Consider the following 17596-nt stretch of genomic DNA (forward strand, 5'->3'; position numbering starts at 1 on the left):
GAAAAGTACAGCGAGTTACTTTTAGTATCCAGGCAAAAGAGTCTTAACTTTACAAGAGAGAGGAAATTTTATGTGCAATAATCATTGCAAACTCTTTGTTATAGGTGTTTCAGGATGTTTTTCCTGAATGGGACAGCTTCATCAAAGTACTTGTCTCAAGGACAGAAAGTTGTCCTGCTGTGGCAAAATATTCGCATAAGAATCAGATCATGGTTTTAATTCACATGCTGTCGCATTTCTGATAATTGATTGTTTAAATGTTCTAATGCAAAATGTATTTGTTAGTAAAATGGATTATTAAAACTGAAAATAGAGGTGGCTTTCATTTAAAGCTATCTTGAACAGCAGTGTCTTTTTGGTAATTAATCTTTTTGTTGATATAAATTTGCTGCTTTTGGTGCAGTTTCTGAAGTGCTCACAGATTTGCATGTGCATTCATTGCTTTGGTATGAATGTGCAGTTTTATTTTATAACCACCAGTCTTAGATCATAATTATCCACTGAATGGTCCATATCTCACTATGAATTTTTCAGAAATAACTTGATAGGTTCAAAGAGGGTTTTTGAAACACAGGAGTTGTCTCACCCAGACAGCATTATCAGACAGGAGTAGGTAGTGCTGTGGCTCCATGGCCAAACTAATACATAATTAGCCCTGCTGAAAGGAGGAGGCCTTACTTCAAATTTTTATGTGTATCTTAAAACTTTAATCTTTGTCTAATGTCCCATTAGATAGATTGAGAAACTGATTGATAGCATACTAGCCAAAGTTTGTCTTGGGAATCCCAGTCCAGTAGAGGTTGTTAGTCCCCAAGAAAATGTTTTGATTTGCTTTTCTTGGACAGGTAGCTGGTTAAATTGGTCAGAGCACAAATGCTGAATATCTTAAGGAGAGCAGGTCATAAGGAATGGAAGGTAATGGAAGTTGCCTCCATTTTTAAGGTGTGCCTGAAAATTTGAGCATTCATTTGATAAGTATGAAATGCTGATTAGTGTACTCCAGCATTTCTGTAGTTACCATATAGATGGCATTCAAAGGTGATGTTTAGGTCTCCTTTTCTAAAAACCAGTGAACCCCAAGATCTCTGCTATAAATCACTAGAAGGACTTCCAAATGTTTCTTCTGTAATTTATTATATGAGTGGGACAAACATCTGTTTCACATCTAATTTATGGAAAGACCAAAGACAAATTTACAAAGATCATGCTGAAACATGAGGCACATGAAGCAACCATGCTTGGAACAACATCTTGGTGTCTCTCCTTAGTAAGGGGCATCAACAGTGTGCTTACTTTGTAAGGAAGAAAATATTTCCATGCAAAAGTGCTTACAGGTGTCCCCTCCAGTTCTCATAGTGTATTTTTTAGTGCCTGAGTGCTCTCCAGAGCTGTAGCATGAGGTTCTATGTGTGTTTACTGCAAATATGCATATTTGAAACTTTTTTCAGGTAGGATACAAGGTAGAAAACACCTACTCCAGGAATTCTGTTGTATTCTGGGTATTGTGTCTGTAAACACATTGTTCAGCCCTGCATTTGAGAGTCTCTTCTGGCAGGATGTATAAAGCCATTTCAGGATGCTTTTGATAGAAGGAAAGGATGGGGCAGGCAGCCTTTGCTTACTGCAACACTGCAGCCATGCTCAATGCCAGTGGGTTTGGCTGTGCCCTTCCCTAGGGGCTGCAGAGCATCCTTTATCCTGTTCCATTATCCTGTGTTGTGCCAGTGCCACAGGAGCACTCAGCTCAGGGGCTGTGTTTTGGCAGAGCAGTGGTGGAGAATAAAGCAAAGAAGGTTCACTGGCTGGGGAGGTGCTGCAGTGAGTGAGGCCAGAGCAGTGGCCCTGCTTGGACAGGGTAATTCCCTTTGCACACTGTCCTGAGAGGATTATCAACATCTCTGACTGTGACAGTACATGCATGGGAGAGCATTTGCTGACAGCTCACCATTTATCTCAACACCTTTGATTTTTGGAGGTGAATGATGGCATTGCAGTGGAATGTGCCATCGTTCTGTGCCTGAAAGAATCCTCCTGTGCTGCCTGTGACCCTTGGGCACTTGTGCTGCTGCCTGTCTCATAACCAGCACAGTTGCTTTTACAGCCACACTGTGAACTCTAGCAAAGAGTTGATGTGGCTGAACTTGCTTTCCTGTGGAGATGCTCTTTTCAGCAGATCAATTCCTGGTCCAGTTCCCCAAGCAGCAGCCAGGATGCAGGGGTCTTGGCAGTGGTGGCTGCCATAGGAAATGTGACACTTGCAGTTTATCATGTATTGTAATTGCAGCTAATGCCTTAGATTGATATAATGAATTTTGAGTTTTAGCTGCATTGTGGACTGCTTCGAAGTGTGGGGTTTGACTCCTTCCCCCTCCTCCCCTGTTGTGTGGTGCTTTCCTGCCCATTTTTTTTCTGATACACGAGTGTTTCCAGTGCTGAAAGAGATTAGCTCATGGGTGCAACAGAAAGTAACAACTCAGTGTTTTCTTTTGGATCAGTGAATTAGTACAACTTATTTGGTTCTATGATCACAAGGCAGGAAGGGAAAACAATCACATCTTTTAAGTACTATTCTGCCATGAGCTGAAAGGGAAAAAAATCCTGTTTCTGTGTTACAGCTGGGGACCTCTCAGAGTGGAGAGGTCACCACCTGCCTTATTTTGAGCTGCAGTGTGATATTTATTACAGTAGTTGTTGCTGTTTGACCTGTTTAGAGGTGAAATGCTTTTCTTGTGACTACAGAAAAGCAAGGTAATATTCCATGGTTTTCAGGGAGCAGGTTTAATGTTTTACCCAGAGGATCAAGACAGTTGTTGCATTTGAATTGGGAATGATTTTTCTAAAGTAATTAAATTTTCCTGAAAACATTACCTCCAATGCAGTTATTTTCAGACAGGTTTGTTAGTGTACAATCTTCTGTTGCCGGGGGTTCCAATCTCCACATGAACTTTTTGGCCTCTGTAACTTCAGTTTTACTACCTAGTTATAGCAGGAGTCCTGAAGTCCTTCATTTTGCCTGGTATTCTGGTAATGGGCTACCATGAGTTCTTTGCTTAAGCATTTGCCTTTTTCCAGAAGTTTCATGTCATCTGCTGTTGTTGATAGATAAGAAGTCTTTCTCATTGACTTCCTTGAAGTTTCTCAGCTTTTGTTCTCTCTTGATCTTTGCTGTTCTTACAGCACCACAAATTCTGCATTAGAAGTATACTCCAACATTTTTAGGGAAACTGAGTGTAATACTCTGTCCTCCCATAAGCTTCTGGTAATACCTAGATTATAATATACTGAATTTATCTCCAGACAGTGGTTGGTAATACTCTTAAGTATCACTGGTTTAACATTTTGATTTTCTGAAGCTTGGAAGTTGTATTTATATAGTATTTTCCCCTTTTTAGAAAGGCCATGACTTCTATTTTTGTATTTTTTTTTTCTTTTCTTTTTGCTGCTTAGTTTTCTTAATCTGATACACTGCTCACATTCAGTAAAAAATGGACTGGAAGTACCAAAGTGACTGTAGTAAGAGGAATCATTAAAAAAACCCAACACCCTGCATTTGAACTGTTTGGAAAAGGTCTTTTTTGTGAAAAGGTTATCAGTTATCAGGGATGGAAAAGCTCTGCTTAAATAGACTTAGGGGGCTGAAATGTTACTATTTTGCTGAGTGATGCCATTAATCATCCTGATTTGGGGAGTAAAAGCATAAACAGGGTGAGTTTGCTATATTAATGTGTGTTTGTGGTAGATACAACAAATGATAGTGCAGCAGCCTCCTGCTGCCTTCTCTCTGTGTTCTTGGTATTTTTTTTCTTCTGCCTGCTGTACTTGGCTGTCAGAATCACAAGGAGTAGTTTCTCTGACAAGTCCTGCCCCTTTTCCTGTCTCAGCATAATCCATCTTGCTGAGCATTCTGCAGTGCTCTGCGGTGGAGTGCTTGCTGTGTCTCACTTGAGAGAATTACAGGAAGAGCTGTGGAGAATTGTTCCCAGGCTGCTGACAGCAATCACCTGGCGTCTGAACACGTGCTGATACCAAGTCTGACCTCTTCCTTTGCTGGGCAGGCTGATAAGGCATGGCCAGGTCTTGGTTAGGCTTTGGTGTGGCAATAATCCACTGAGAAGCTGGGTTGATATCAGGGATCTCTAGGAGAGTCCATGATCTTCCCTTAAATAACTTGCAGAATCTCTCTCACACTGTGAGAGATTAAAACCACAGAGCTTACATGATAGGTTGTTTTGTTTTTATTCAAACTCCAGGTAACGAGAAAATTTGGATTATAAATAGAAAGCTTAACAGTGGCAGTAATACAGTATATAGATCATTTGTGCACGTGAGTGAATGACCTTCATAACTAACCTATGAGTCATTCCTGTGAGAATAAATTGGGCTACAAAACAATTAACTGCTCTGCTTGTACTTGCTGCTTGATATGCTAGACTGACAAAACTGGCCTGTTTTAAGTATGGACATAGTGCTTGTTTTGGAAATGATAATAATTCCCATATTTCCATGCTTAAGTGTTCGTTGACTTCTATAAAGGTACTAATAGGTCATCTTTATATTGAGAAAAAATTGCTTTACATGGAAAAAAAGAAACTACAAAACAAAAAATGTCTGAGGTAGAAAAAGTCCCTCCACTTGCTTGCCAGTGTATGTGAGATAAAAGTTAGGTCCTGTGTTGTTTTACTCAATAACTGTGGAGGTTGGGAGGGGGTAGGGTTTTTTTTTAGCAGCTGCCCTTGTTCAGCATAAATACATTGTGACGTTTCATATTTAAGTAATTGCACAAAAACAGATGGTAACTTACATATTTTTATTATCATATTGATTACTTAATGATGCATAATGCATATTGTATTAACTTGGTGATTTATCATAAATCAGCTTGGATTTTTGTGGAGGTACCAGAAGTGGAACAAATACTGCATTTCTGACCTTCACTTTGTCAGCTGTAGTTCTGAACAGTCAGGCAGTCACAAGTCTTTCCTTGCTTTTATACCTCTATTGCTGCTATCACCAGGTTCTGCAGTTTTCATTAGAAGTTTATTCTGAACTTTCAATACTGAAGAACTTGGTAAAATCATTGGTGTTCCCAATAACACTCATTCTGGAAGAGTTGTGATTGATGAAGAGAGTAGTTCCTAAACTTTTCTGGTTTTAATGCAAGTATTATGTTTATTGACTTTTTGGTTTATGATTTCAGTTCTTTTCTTTTGTTCTCTGTCTCAAAAGAATTAGAGAAAACCAGTTTTCTGGTAATTCTAGTAAATAAAGACTGCTTGTATAGGTGCTGGTGTTGTACCCCATGGCCTGACACCTCCCCCATCTTTTTTTTCCCTTTTTGGAAAGAGACTATTGTCTTCCTGGTGGGGATGGAACAATAGCTGTTCTCAATGACATAAGAGTGGAACTAGAATTTAAAATAACATTTTATCCATTACCCCCTTTCTCTATTTTTGCCCTCTCCCTCCTGCTTGGTACAGACTGAATGCCTCCTTGGGACACTGTGTGGAAACCTCCATGCTTTGCTGCTAAATGTGCAGCAGAATTCGTGTTTGGAGTATCTAATGTGGCAAGTGCTAAATTAAACACTTGGAACACTTTAGGGTTATGAGTCATCAATCCCTGGCTGCTGTTTTTAGATTTCAATAATTAATACAACCTACCTGGAAGTTACTTTTCAGATCATGGTGATCCACAATAAATCATGAATACAAATAAGCTAGAAAGTTCAGGTACCTGAATGCATTAGGATTACTAGTTTTTAATGTTCAAACAGGTAAAATAAGAAAGTCAGCTACTTTATATGTATAAAAATTATTTTTAGGTCCAGAAGCAAGCAGAATTTAGACCAGAAGGAGCATGGCAATTATTGGGGGAGTCTTAGTTCAGTAGCCTCAAATGTTTCAAAGGAAGAATCTTACCTGTTAACAATTTTTTTAAAAATAAATAATCCCTAATGATTAAATACAGAATCACTCCGTAATATTGACTCTTAAATGTTTTCTTCTGTTTTGTAGAAGACCCTTTTGAGGACTTCTTCGGTGGCAGGCGGGGTCAGAGGGGAAACAGAAGCAGAGGTGGTGGTGGATCATTTTTCTCTGCCTTTGGTGGATTCCCTGCTTTTGGAAGTGCTTTCTCTCCATTTGACACAGGTAAATATCATAACATTTAAGAATGAATGCAATTTTGGCTCACAAAGGATTGCAATACAACAAGCTGGCTTCTCCATTCAGGCAATTCTGTGACTAATTTTTTTTTTTAAATTAAGATGGTGTCTGTAAGGTGTAAATGAAAATTAAGCCACTGTTAGAGTATTTGGGCTACCTGAAAGTTCATATAGAGTGAACAGATCTCTAACAAGTAGAACTTTCTGTTTTCTTTATTTTGGTGCTACAGTTTCTTCATGGCATTAGAATTCTTTTGTTCTGTTTGCTTTCAGGGGTGTGATGGCTTTAATTACAGGTCCTGAAAAACATGTGCCTAAACCCCATGGTGCTGCTTAGAGTGCTGGGCATTGGTTGGGGTGCTGCTGATACAGGACTTGTTCTGTCTGCCAGCTTGGGGCATCCCAGCATCTGCACTAAAGCTGATGATCACATTCATTAGGGTTGCTGGCTTCCCCCTGAGTGCAGTGTGGATAAAGGTTGAATGCCTTTTCAGGGAGGAATTGGCATATGGTTTTTGGACAATGCTGTGCATTTGGACCTGGAACTGTGAGTCCATATGAGAGAAGTGGATGGGGCTGGAGCCATGGTTTTATTCTCAGGCTGGTGTTAATGCCATCTAGTCACTGATGCTGTGTGATGAAACCAGCTGAAAGTAGGATGAAGTCTGAGTGGATGGTAAATTTGGATCCCACAGCCATGCAAAATTACATTTTATTCAAATGCCTTCCTTTTCAATAGGTTTTACTTCGTTTGGCTCCCTGGGACATGGAGGCCTTACTTCATCATTCTCCTCTACGTCATTTGGTGGCAGTGGAATGGGAAACTTCAAATCAGTATCAACCTCAACTAAAATAGTTAATGGCAGAAAAATTACTACAAAGAGGTAAGTGATGTAAATATATTTATATGAAACTATATGTAGAGATTAAAATACCTATAGTTACATTCATATAAATATATTGTATCTTTGCACACAAACATATAATGATACATGTTTTTATGTTTTACTTTTGTTGTTATGTTCATCGTATTACTTGGATTATTGGGTTCTCTGTCTCTTCTTGGCATTGTTGAGTTACTTAATGCTGTAGCTGGAGCTCTTTTAGGCTTCAGAACCTCCTGTGTAGGGCTGCACCTTTTATTACTAGAAATTGGGAAGAATTTTAGTTTTGCAGATGTTATGAAAGAATTTTCTTGACTAGACTAGAAATTGGGAAGAATTTCTAGAATTCTTGACTAGAAATTGGGAAGAATTTTAGTTTTGCAGATGTTATGAAAGAATTTTCTCTAGCATCTGCTTAGTGTGCTTCCCTAGGCAGTGTTTGAAGTCTTTCTAGTAATTTTTTTTCTGTGTGTTAAATGAAATAAGAAACTGAAGCCTGCTTTGGAGAAAAAATGTGCCTGTTTGTTGGAAAGTGAATTTTCAAGTCCTGTACACTGTACTTTCTCTCCATTTCATGCTTGTGATGGGGAAATAATTGCATTTGGGAAACCCAAGTCTTAGTTAACTACAAAAAAACCTACATGGAGTATTATAATCAATATAGAAGTACTGAACAAGTAGTTAAATGTAATTTCATTACTTAATAGAAAATTACAAAAAAGTGAGGCAGTATGAATTGTTTTTGTCTATTAACTTGGGTCCCGTACTTGTAAGTGCAAGGTTCTTCTGTGAACTCCTGTACTGGAGAGCTCCTATCATCCTGACCACTTAATAACACAAACAGCCTCTGGATCACATGCTGGTGTGGTCATAATATTTTTCTGAGTGTATGCCAGAAAAATCTGAAAACTCAAAAGCTGTTTAATAATCTCTCTTTTCAATCAGGGATACTTGAATTTTGTAACATGCAGGCTGGTCATAAAGTTGGTGTATAGTAAGGCTACAAATTACTTGCTCTGATCAAATTAAAAATGGATTTTAGACTGTCTTGTGTACAAAATTGTGATTGGTCTAGAATAACACACATTTAACAAATGGATAAGGAACTAAATGCAGTGTCAAGGTTGTGCAGTTGATCTCTCAAGGCATTTAGGCCTAGATAACAGTGTGTAGTGTGAGCACAGCTGTGACAGTGTATGAGGTGGCAGCTGTAACTGTGAACTCCACATCCTGGAGGATTCCAGCTTGCAGAAGGCAATTTTCCTGACTAAGCAGTGGGGAAATGAGCTGGGTGCTGGTGCCAGCTCCAGTGCTGGTAAATACCAAAGCTTGCCAAGTACAGTTGCATTAAGCAGGTGCTGCTCCCTTACAGTTTGTTATCTAAACCTGAGGTCTGGTGTGTGTTCAGAACTGCTCATGGTGTTTTTGTCCTGCAGGATTGTTGAGAATGGACATGAGAGAGTAGAAGTTGAAGAAGATGGCCAGTTAAGGTCGCTAACAATAAATGGTAAGGAGCAGCTGCTACGCTTGGATAACAAGTAATTCAACGCACGCATTTAACAGAAATTTTAAGCTCTAACAGCCACCATTTGAGGATTGACAGGAACATTTTTTGAAGATTTCAAACGAATTCAACTTTCTGTATATCCGTACTCAATCTTAAGTAGTATAAGTAGCTCACAGAAGCTCGTATTTGTCATAGACTTTTGAGTTAATCGTTGGGACCACATCAATTGGACCATTTTTTGTCCTTTAAATTGTTGTAAACTTCTGTATGCACTTTTCTTTTCTTATCTGTGATCAAGGTGAACCATGATCCTTCAGTAGTGCTAGGGCGAGATGTACACTAACACTAGCATGAATCTTGCTTTTTCCAATTTAAAATGTGAGCCAATTAGTAGTTCAAGTCTGCTGTGAAGTTAACAGTTCCAGGATAACCTTTTTAATAATTTCAACTTTTTTTTTTTTTTTTAATGTTTAGTAGTGAACAATGTTAATACATTTCTGGTAATGCATTTCTGGTTTAAATAAATTAAGGATGTTTTCTAGTTGTGCATGAATGCAGACAACTTTAGTAAGTTTTGACAAATGTTTAAATGTGTAATGTAAGCAAAAGGTAAACAAAAGTGAAGCCAGTGAGCTGAGTCTTTTGTCATTTGCTAAAAAAAATTCAAAATGAATAAATGCTGATGTTTGTGGTGCATTCTTTCATGAATGGCATTTGTAACCTTCCTGTGTCTGTGTGTGATTTGGGCAACTTGGGAAAACGGTGCTTTTTTTTTTTTTTTCCCCTTACCATCTTTTTCTTCAATCTTAAGGATGAGGGCCTTTTTTCTTTGCAGATGTTTTCTTCAGTGTGACTGAAAACATTATTTTTAATTTCATTTCTAAACCTGTATTTGAAGCACCTATTTTTAAGAAGCATTCAGAGGCTGACTCTTTAACTCCATCTTTTGCCCTAATATGTAATTATTTTAAGTCTAGGCCGAAAGCAATTCTGTTTTAAAAAGTTTTCTAAAGTTATTCTGAGATTTGCTTAAAAAATAATCTGTAGTAAATATAAATATACATTTGATAAATTTATTTATTTGACATTTAATAATTACAAAAAGACTGAGAATTGAGTTTTTTTTTGCTGTTTTGAGAACAAGTAATTGCTTTGAAGATTTGGACAAAATTGTTAGGATTATGATATCTCACTCTTATTTTTAGTCCTCAACCAAAAATCAAAAGATGGATTAATACCCTTTGTCAAATTAATGGAGTGAAATAAAGTGTTCATTTGTAGCTAAGACCAGATTTTCAAAGTTTAGTGGAAGATGATTTGGTTTTGGTGTGTCACAGAGAAAGCATGCAGGTAACTAATGGTATATGTTAACACCTGCCAGGTTCTGGATACTTCCATGCATAGATCATGGATGTGCAGCTTTCATCTGTGCACCACCTGTGAACATCTGGCCTGCACAAAACTCTTCAGGGTGGCTTAGTGGTTTAAAAAAAAAAAAAAAAAAAAAAAAGCATGGTGTTTTCAAATGATCACCTAATGCCTTCTTGCTGAACACCATCTGCTTTGTACTAACAAATGTGTTGATTATTAAATACATTGAAAAGATATGTTCTTGTTTTTCATGCAGGAAAACCATTTCAACTTAAGCCAAACCAAGCTAACAAACTGCTACAACAGAATTTGTATTTGCAGTAAAGTTAGTATATTGTACTTTTGTCCCTCTACCATTAATACTAATTTGATAGAACTGAAAAAAAATAACATGTAGAAGAAAAAATAAATATATACTTTGGTTTTGGGACTAAAGCAGTTATATACCTTTTCAAGTTCTTTGCAGAGTTCCTGTCACTTCAGTGTTGTGTTTTTGATGTAGAAGCACAAACTTAGTTTAGAAATAACAGTGTTTTCTTGTTAATGCTGTTTTTTCCCCCTCCCCATGTATGTTACTTCTTGATCCAGATAACTAAACATGACATTTATTTCAAAATTTGGCTTTGTTGTGATGTCTTGAGTTATTAAAAATGTTAATTTATATTTATAGGATGCAGTGTGCTCCTTTAAATTATGTAAATTGTAAAAAGTGCTTTAAAATTGATTAACCAAGTTAAATAAAATTAGGACAATCTGGAGTTGAGTTTGAATGCCTTCCTCTGGATACCCGTAGATTTTATATTAAAGTGCCAAACTTTGCCTTCTAGTTTTATTCCAAGTTATCTTTAACATTTCAATTGCCTTGCTCAGGTTAGGAACACAGTTAGGGTATCAGATCTGTACCCACAAGTTTATCTTCTTACCTAGGAAAGTGTGATCCCTCTCACTGTGTTACACACCAACAGGTCACACCAGGGTTCTGAAGTGAATTTTTTAACACTAAATGTGCTCAGGATCCAGTTTTTTGGATAGTCTCTGTTCTGCCTTCAGATCCCTGAAGCTGCTTGTCAGAGGTGGCCAAAATGCAGCATTGAAGTGGCAGTGCTGCATTTCCTTGGTAGGAACTGGCAAAACACAGGGAATGAATGAGTCAGCAGAAGGCAGAATTTGGCAGTAGATTCCTGCAGGAGTGAGATACCCACACACCAGGATTTCCATGGGCTGGTAGTTGAACTGGATGTGTGGTCTTCATCCAAATATATCATTGGACCAGCAATTCCAGTTCCAGGCTTAAAAAATTGTCATTGTTCACTTGACCTAAACCTAACAGTCTCCATTTCTTTCAGTGTTTTTTGAAATAACGTCACATCCAACATTTTTTTAATGCAACTTCTTGCATTCAACTCCTTTTTTAAAACACAAAATAAACTCACCTTCCATGTTTTATTCAGAATTTTTTTGCTGAATTTAGTTGTTTTCTCCTGAAAACCCACTTGTTAGGTTGCTTTGAAAAAAATTTAATGTTGTTCCTTTCTAATCCATAATTTGCATAGTTGTACAAGACCTGTTTATTAGAAGTGATAGATCATCAAGGGCAGCACATTTCCTTACACTTCAATTTTGGCCAAAATAATACAAAATAATTAACAACAGAAAAAGTTCCTGATAGCAAATGCTAAGTACAAATATACAGTGGGATGAGGCAGCTTTCAAAACCAGGTGCTATTGGATTAAAAGTGCCATCTTTTCATACATGAGGGATTAATTTTGAATTTTTAGGGACACCATCCCATTTAAATTAAGCTTCCTGGAAAAACAGTGATTTGGAAAAACCAAGATGGAGTTTTTGAACCTGCTAAGTCATTTAGTCCTTCATGCTCTGCTCAAAGTTCATTGGTGGATACAAGAACTTTGTGATGCTTTCTCGTGGTGCACCCTCTTTGCAGTCCCTCGTGCATGGCAGTAATCCCAGTGCAGCACACTAACCCCAGTTTCTCTATAGATTGCATGGCACCTGCCCCTTCCACTTGGCTTTCCTGAAGGAGTTTGGGATTTTGTGTTGGAATGCTTCACACGGTTCAGTGGCTGCACTCCTGCAGGGCTCAGTTCTCACAAGACCTTCTCTGCTGGGGATCAGAGGGCTTGCTTGGTGCTGGAGGTGACAGAGCTGCTCTGCAGAGAGTGTGTGCGTAGCATTTGTCAGGTGGATCCTGTATCAACTTGTGAATAATTGATGAGCTGAGTTAGAATGCTGAAAACATGATTGTAAAAGATTTAAAAACCCATCATGTCTAAGCCCAGAGGGTTTGTATCTCTTCTCAGTGCTTGTGTTTGGTTATCCTGTTTCCTTGACTCCTTCAGTGTTTTGGCATTAGGTGTAACTGGAGGTTTGTCTTTTGTACTGAGCTGTGCTGTGTTTCAGACCATCTGTGGGATAGTCCAGTGATAAAGTTAGATTTTAGTTTTTATTTTTGGAAATGTGAGTTCCTGAATCTGCTTCTGTTCTGTTTGAGCAGTGAGCTCCTTTGCCTGAGTTTAATCTGTGGTTGTAACAGGATAGTGCTTCTGAAGATGGTTGTGCTGCATAATGAATGCTACAGCTGTTTGATGCTTGGGGTCAGAGAACCTTTGAAAAAAGGGCCTAGTACTTAAAATACTTGTTAACCTTTTTGTGGAAGTGTTTCTTAGTATTTTTTGAAAATGTGCCTCTTTGGTTGTGATTTTTGGATGTTCTGGTTATTAAGGCTTATTTTTAAGTCATGGTATTCTCATGGGCTAGTGGCAGTATGGACATCAGTAATCTGGCAGTCAGCAGTAACCAAACTTTGAAACTTTCTCTTTTTTAACAGGAGAAAGTCTGTTTGCACTGTCTGCTCCCTCAGGGCTTGTTTAGTTTACGATTGAGCTATGACCACAGACTTGATTTGCCTCAACAAAGACAGTTTGGGTTTTCTTGTTATTGTTTGTCTTAAAGTGGTCGTTGTGGTACAGAGCTTCTTACCTTCCACCTGAAATGCTGAAATGGTCCTTACATTGCACCAGGGCTGGAATGAAGAATGTTGGCTTTGTTAGTGTTACAAACTGTACCTTTGAATTTGTAATTCTAGTGGATTTCCTACTTGGTTTTGAAAAATATATCTTGGCTAGAGTTGGTTGTTGAGTGAAGTGCACTCCTGAAAGGTTAAAGCTGAAGATGGTTGGTTTATTCTCTGCTATATAGGTCATGCATTCACAAAATAGTAAACCTTATGTTTGAGATGCTGCTGTCAAATTAAAAAAAAATCACGAAAGAATGAAAATCCTGTGATGATCAGAGCCATAACCATGAACCTCTGCAAGCTGTGCTGATTTAAACTCACTGAAACTTCTCTGAATACTCTGTTGTGGCAGACTCAGTGCTGCATTAGGTGTTATCTCACAACAGCTGGTAGAAAGTTAATCAAAACCCCACACGAGTACTTTATGCTCTGTCATGCTGCTGTGGCCAAAAGATAGGAGGAGTTTGGAGGTGATAGTGCCCATGCCTGAAAGCTGGGCTGTCCTGGTGTGAGGCAGATTGCACTGATGGCCTGACTGCTAATTGCCTTCTGAAAGAATAAAGGAGGACTTTCAGATGTTGTCAGATTCAAAATGCTGTGGTGGGGATTAAAGTATGTTTAATTGAGAAGATAAGTAAAACATTTTATCAGAGGGACACGATTAAATAGAATTCTCTGTAGTTTCTCTGGCTTTTACAATGAAATTAACTTTGCAGCATATTGAGTTAATTTTAAACTCACTAAAAAGAGGTAATTTTTGAACCTGACTTAAAACTGACAGTCAAGAAAAAATATTTTTAGAGGCTTCTGGTAATAACTTAAAATTTGGCTTTGGCCTATAGCTTATCTTTACCTCTGAATCTCAAATGAGGGCTTGTCTAGCTCTTCTTTGCAATGCAACCAACTTCAAGTGAATTTCATAAAAATAGAAACAAACAAAACTGTGTACCTGCTAGTTTACCAGCAGTGAAAGTAAAGCTGAATCTTTTCATTCACCTGAATGTTAGAGATGAAATAGTAACACCTCATTTGGAAAAGCTCATGTGAGCTTGCTGCTCTGTTACCTGACATTGAGAATGCTCCAGTTCCTCCTTCTTTTTGAAGTTAAAAGTCAAATTTGAAATTTCCTGCATTGTTTCTTATTTGTGAATTTATTTAAGTTACTGGAATGAGAGAGGAATCCAGCCTGGTGACTGGCCAGAGTATTCATGTTGAAGAACACAGATTTGTGATGGCCAGAAAAGAGAATTACTTGGCTGTGTCTGTAACGGAGTTGCTCGAAGGTGTTACTAAACCAGCTGAAAATGCAAAGCAGTAGCTCTGGAATCTTTTGTCTTGGTTCCAGTCACAAGCTTGATTGAATTGTGGTGGAGGAGGGGAATTTACCTCCCAATAATAAAAAAAGTCATAAGGCTGCAGAGGCTTTGAGACATCTGATAGAGAAACTGGGCAGCCTCATCCATCTTTTGGTTTCCCTCCAGAAATACATGTCAAGCCTGTGTTAATCTTTGTAACTGATATATAGAGTAAGATTAACTTGCTAATTTATCACACATTTGCATAACTGTCACCATAGCCACCTCTGGCAAAGTTTTCTCCTAGACATGTAGTTGGAGGCTGCCTTTTACTCTTCACAGAAACTAAACCTGCATTTGTCATCCTGTTGTGATATTTGTCATACTCAGCAATGGAAATACTGTGCTTTGCTTTTGTGTAAGAGCATTCTGCAGTATCAGTCACTGTCATTCTCCTTCCAGGGGGAGCTAGACTGTGGATGTTTTAAAATTGGTTTGAACTTCTCTGTGAAAGTATTTCTGAAGGAAAATGGAGAAAACTCACATGGCCAAGGCTCAGCCTTTCCTGCAGCATTTCTTAGCTAGAGGACAAGATCCTCTGTCTGTAGAGGACTTTGGCCAGGCTTTCTGTAATATCACTGCCTCCTGTGAGAAGGCACTTTGGTGCTTTGAGTTACTTGGGCATCTGCTGTTGAGCATTCACTCAGACACCCCTGAGAATTTCTCTGCTAATCTCATTCCTTACTGCTGGGTGCCTGTGGAAATACAGGCAGGTCCTTATAACCAAATGTACTGCACTTGGATAATGAAAGGGCATTGTTCATCTCTTCTACACCAGGTGGGAGCTGGCTGTCCAGGAGAGCAGTAGAGAGCTAGAAATTCACTTGGAGCTATTTTGGCTGTATCTGGTCCTGCCTGCAAGCAGGAGTAGCATTCACAAGCCTCCTGCCCTTGGTTTTTGACTGAGCTCCTGAGTTATTGCAAAGAGGTGGAAGATTTTCCTTTTGGGGACATTCACCTTGAGAGTTAGGACAACCACCAAAATGTTTCTTTTATTAAACACCTCTAGTGCTCCTTCTGTCTTTTCTGGGATTGGATGGTGTACCCCTGAGAAGAACAGCAAGTCTTAAGGTCCTTGAAACCAGTAAGGGAGAAGCAGGAAAACAATGTAGCTTGTTTTGTGCTGTTGACATAAATTTCAAGGACTTTTCTCCTCATTTGGCTTTTGCCTTTCTCATCAGGAAAACACGATCACGAGTTATCACAGTGAATGCAGAAGTGGTGGGTGTTTGTCTGTGTCTCCTCCTCCAGTGAACCCTGCCTGTTCTCTGGCTGCCCAGGCTCAGCCCTGCTCTGGAGGCTGTTCCCCGGCCAGCACAAGCAAGGGAGGTGCTTCTGCAGCCTGAGGATGCTGTGCCAAATTCCACTTTGATTCTAAAAAATGTGTACAACAGTTAGAAAAAACTGAGCGTATCAGAGGTCGCCTTGTTTGGAAGAAGAGTATAAATATTTGTATCAGGCTAGACAAATTCAAATGAGAAGATAAACACACATTTTTAACACATGGATGATTAACTGTTGGAAGAAGCTGCCAAGAGCAGTAGTTTCTCTGGCTTTCATGTCTTAAAGACCAGCTTTCTGAAAAATATCTCCGAGTGAGAAGGGATTGCTTGGGCTTTACAGAGAAGTAGTGGAAGCTCTGGGAGCCTGGGGCACAGAGTGAGATGCACCTTGGAGCACAGTGCTCCTTCCAGCCCCCCTCCATGGGCTGTACTTGGCTCCTTCCCTCCCGGTGGGCTGACATTGATGCGCAGGTCATGTTCCCTTACTGTGGTTTTCAGGCTGGGGGATGATTCTGTGATGTGGGGGCTGCTTTGTCTCTTGGGAGGTGCTGAGGAAGCAGGGGAGCTGGGAAGAGAGAGAGGAGCCAACACCACGTGCACCTGGGGCAGCCTGATGACTATTGCCCTAAAGCATCCAGTTTGGGATGTGTAGGTGCCAAGAGTGGACTTCGTGTGGGAGAAGACATCCTGGATCTGTTCAGGTAAGTGGCTTTATTGTTGTTGGATGAATTGGATGTTAAGTGAGGAGGAGAAGGAGGAACCAGGGCAGGTCAGTGATGACTGTGCCAGGGAGTTAGATTTGGAATTTGCAATACAATGAGCCCTTGTGTATGTCCTGTCTTCTCACCAGCTACTGGCTGCACACCTTGAGGCAGCCTAATTCCAGCTCCTCAGCTGAAGATCAGGATGTCTCTTGTTAATCAGTGTAATGATACAGCAGAGATCCACATTTCAGAGTAAACTGTTCATTTTCTTGAATGCTGGCAACGTTTTAATGATCTAAAGTTTTTTGTTTTTACTGTGTGTTAAATCTCAAGTGGGTAACAATACATGTGTTTTGAATTTTAAGTGACTGTGATGAAAAGAGCTGGCTTTTTGTTAATGGAATCACCTTTGGTATTGTGCTCAATGCTTAAAACTGCATTGTGTCAGACAGATATTTCTACAGAGTAGCCAGGGAAGTGTCCTATAGGGCTGTGTGTGAAAAACCTCTCTGTGGGTGATATTTTGGGTTTTGTATATACCCAGAGCTGCATTTGTTAGGTTCATTTCTAAGGAGGACTTGAGGAAAGGCAACTTCCTAGAATTAAAATTCATCAGCATTTGGGTCACATAAGGAACAAACAAGTTTGTAACAAAACTGAAAGGTAAGCTATTGTGTGGTAAAATCCTGGTATCTCTTGAGGTCCTCCCAAATTTTCTGGGAAAGGTATCCTGCTTGAAGAGCACTGCAACTCCAGAATGTTACTCTTCAATGGTCAAATGAACCATATTTTGAGATGTAAATATTCAGGCCTGAAAATAGCCCTTGTGCAGTCTCCTTTCTGAGCAAGTAATAAAAAGTGTAAGACTTTTTCCAGTCACCAGCATGGCCAGAGCCAGCTGTAGTGACACAAGGAATCTTGTTAATGGAAAAGCAAACAAGTGTACGTGCTGTACTGCTCTGCCTTCTTCTGGCCTAAAAGGAGGCTCAGACAAAAACATTTCTGTAGTTTGCAAAGTGTGTAGCCAGTGCACACCTTGAATGTTTGTTAGCAGTAAACAGCTTCTAAACTGTTAAAAATTGTTTAAAGCAACTGTTTTTAAATGTACCAGAACTGGAACTTGTCGAAGCAAAACAATTCCATCAATTTTATCTGTATTTTCCAAGGACCTTCAAAGATTTGAGTTGTATTCTGTGTAGAACCTTTTCCAGAGATGGAAAATGCAGTTTTGTTTACTGTACAAATCAAGTCCTCTGTTAGTCACTGCCTGGTCTTTGTAGACTAAACACCC

General features: G+C 39.1%; 1 protein-coding gene across 5 annotated transcripts in view; it reads left to right on the forward strand.

The window, feature by feature from the left end:
- Positions 1 to 17596, forward strand: part of DNAJB6 (DnaJ heat shock protein family (Hsp40) member B6) — a 58161-nt gene that overhangs the window by 19021 nt on the left and 21544 nt on the right. For all 5 annotated transcript variants that reach the window (XM_063182720.1, XM_063182897.1, XM_063182964.1 and 2 more), the window contains exons 6-8: positions 6015 to 6149; positions 6903 to 7047; positions 8484 to 8554. In XM_063182720.1, coding sequence (XP_063038790.1) covers positions 6015 to 6149; positions 6903 to 7047; positions 8484 to 8554 — 351 coding nt within the window. The remainder of the gene's footprint in view (positions 1 to 6014; positions 6150 to 6902; positions 7048 to 8483; positions 8555 to 17596) is intronic.

Source organism: Melospiza melodia, chromosome 1 (assembly GCF_035770615.1).
Source record: "Melospiza melodia melodia isolate bMelMel2 chromosome 1, bMelMel2.pri, whole genome shotgun sequence".
Classification (NCBI taxonomy): Eukaryota; Metazoa; Chordata; class Aves; order Passeriformes; family Passerellidae; genus Melospiza; species Melospiza melodia.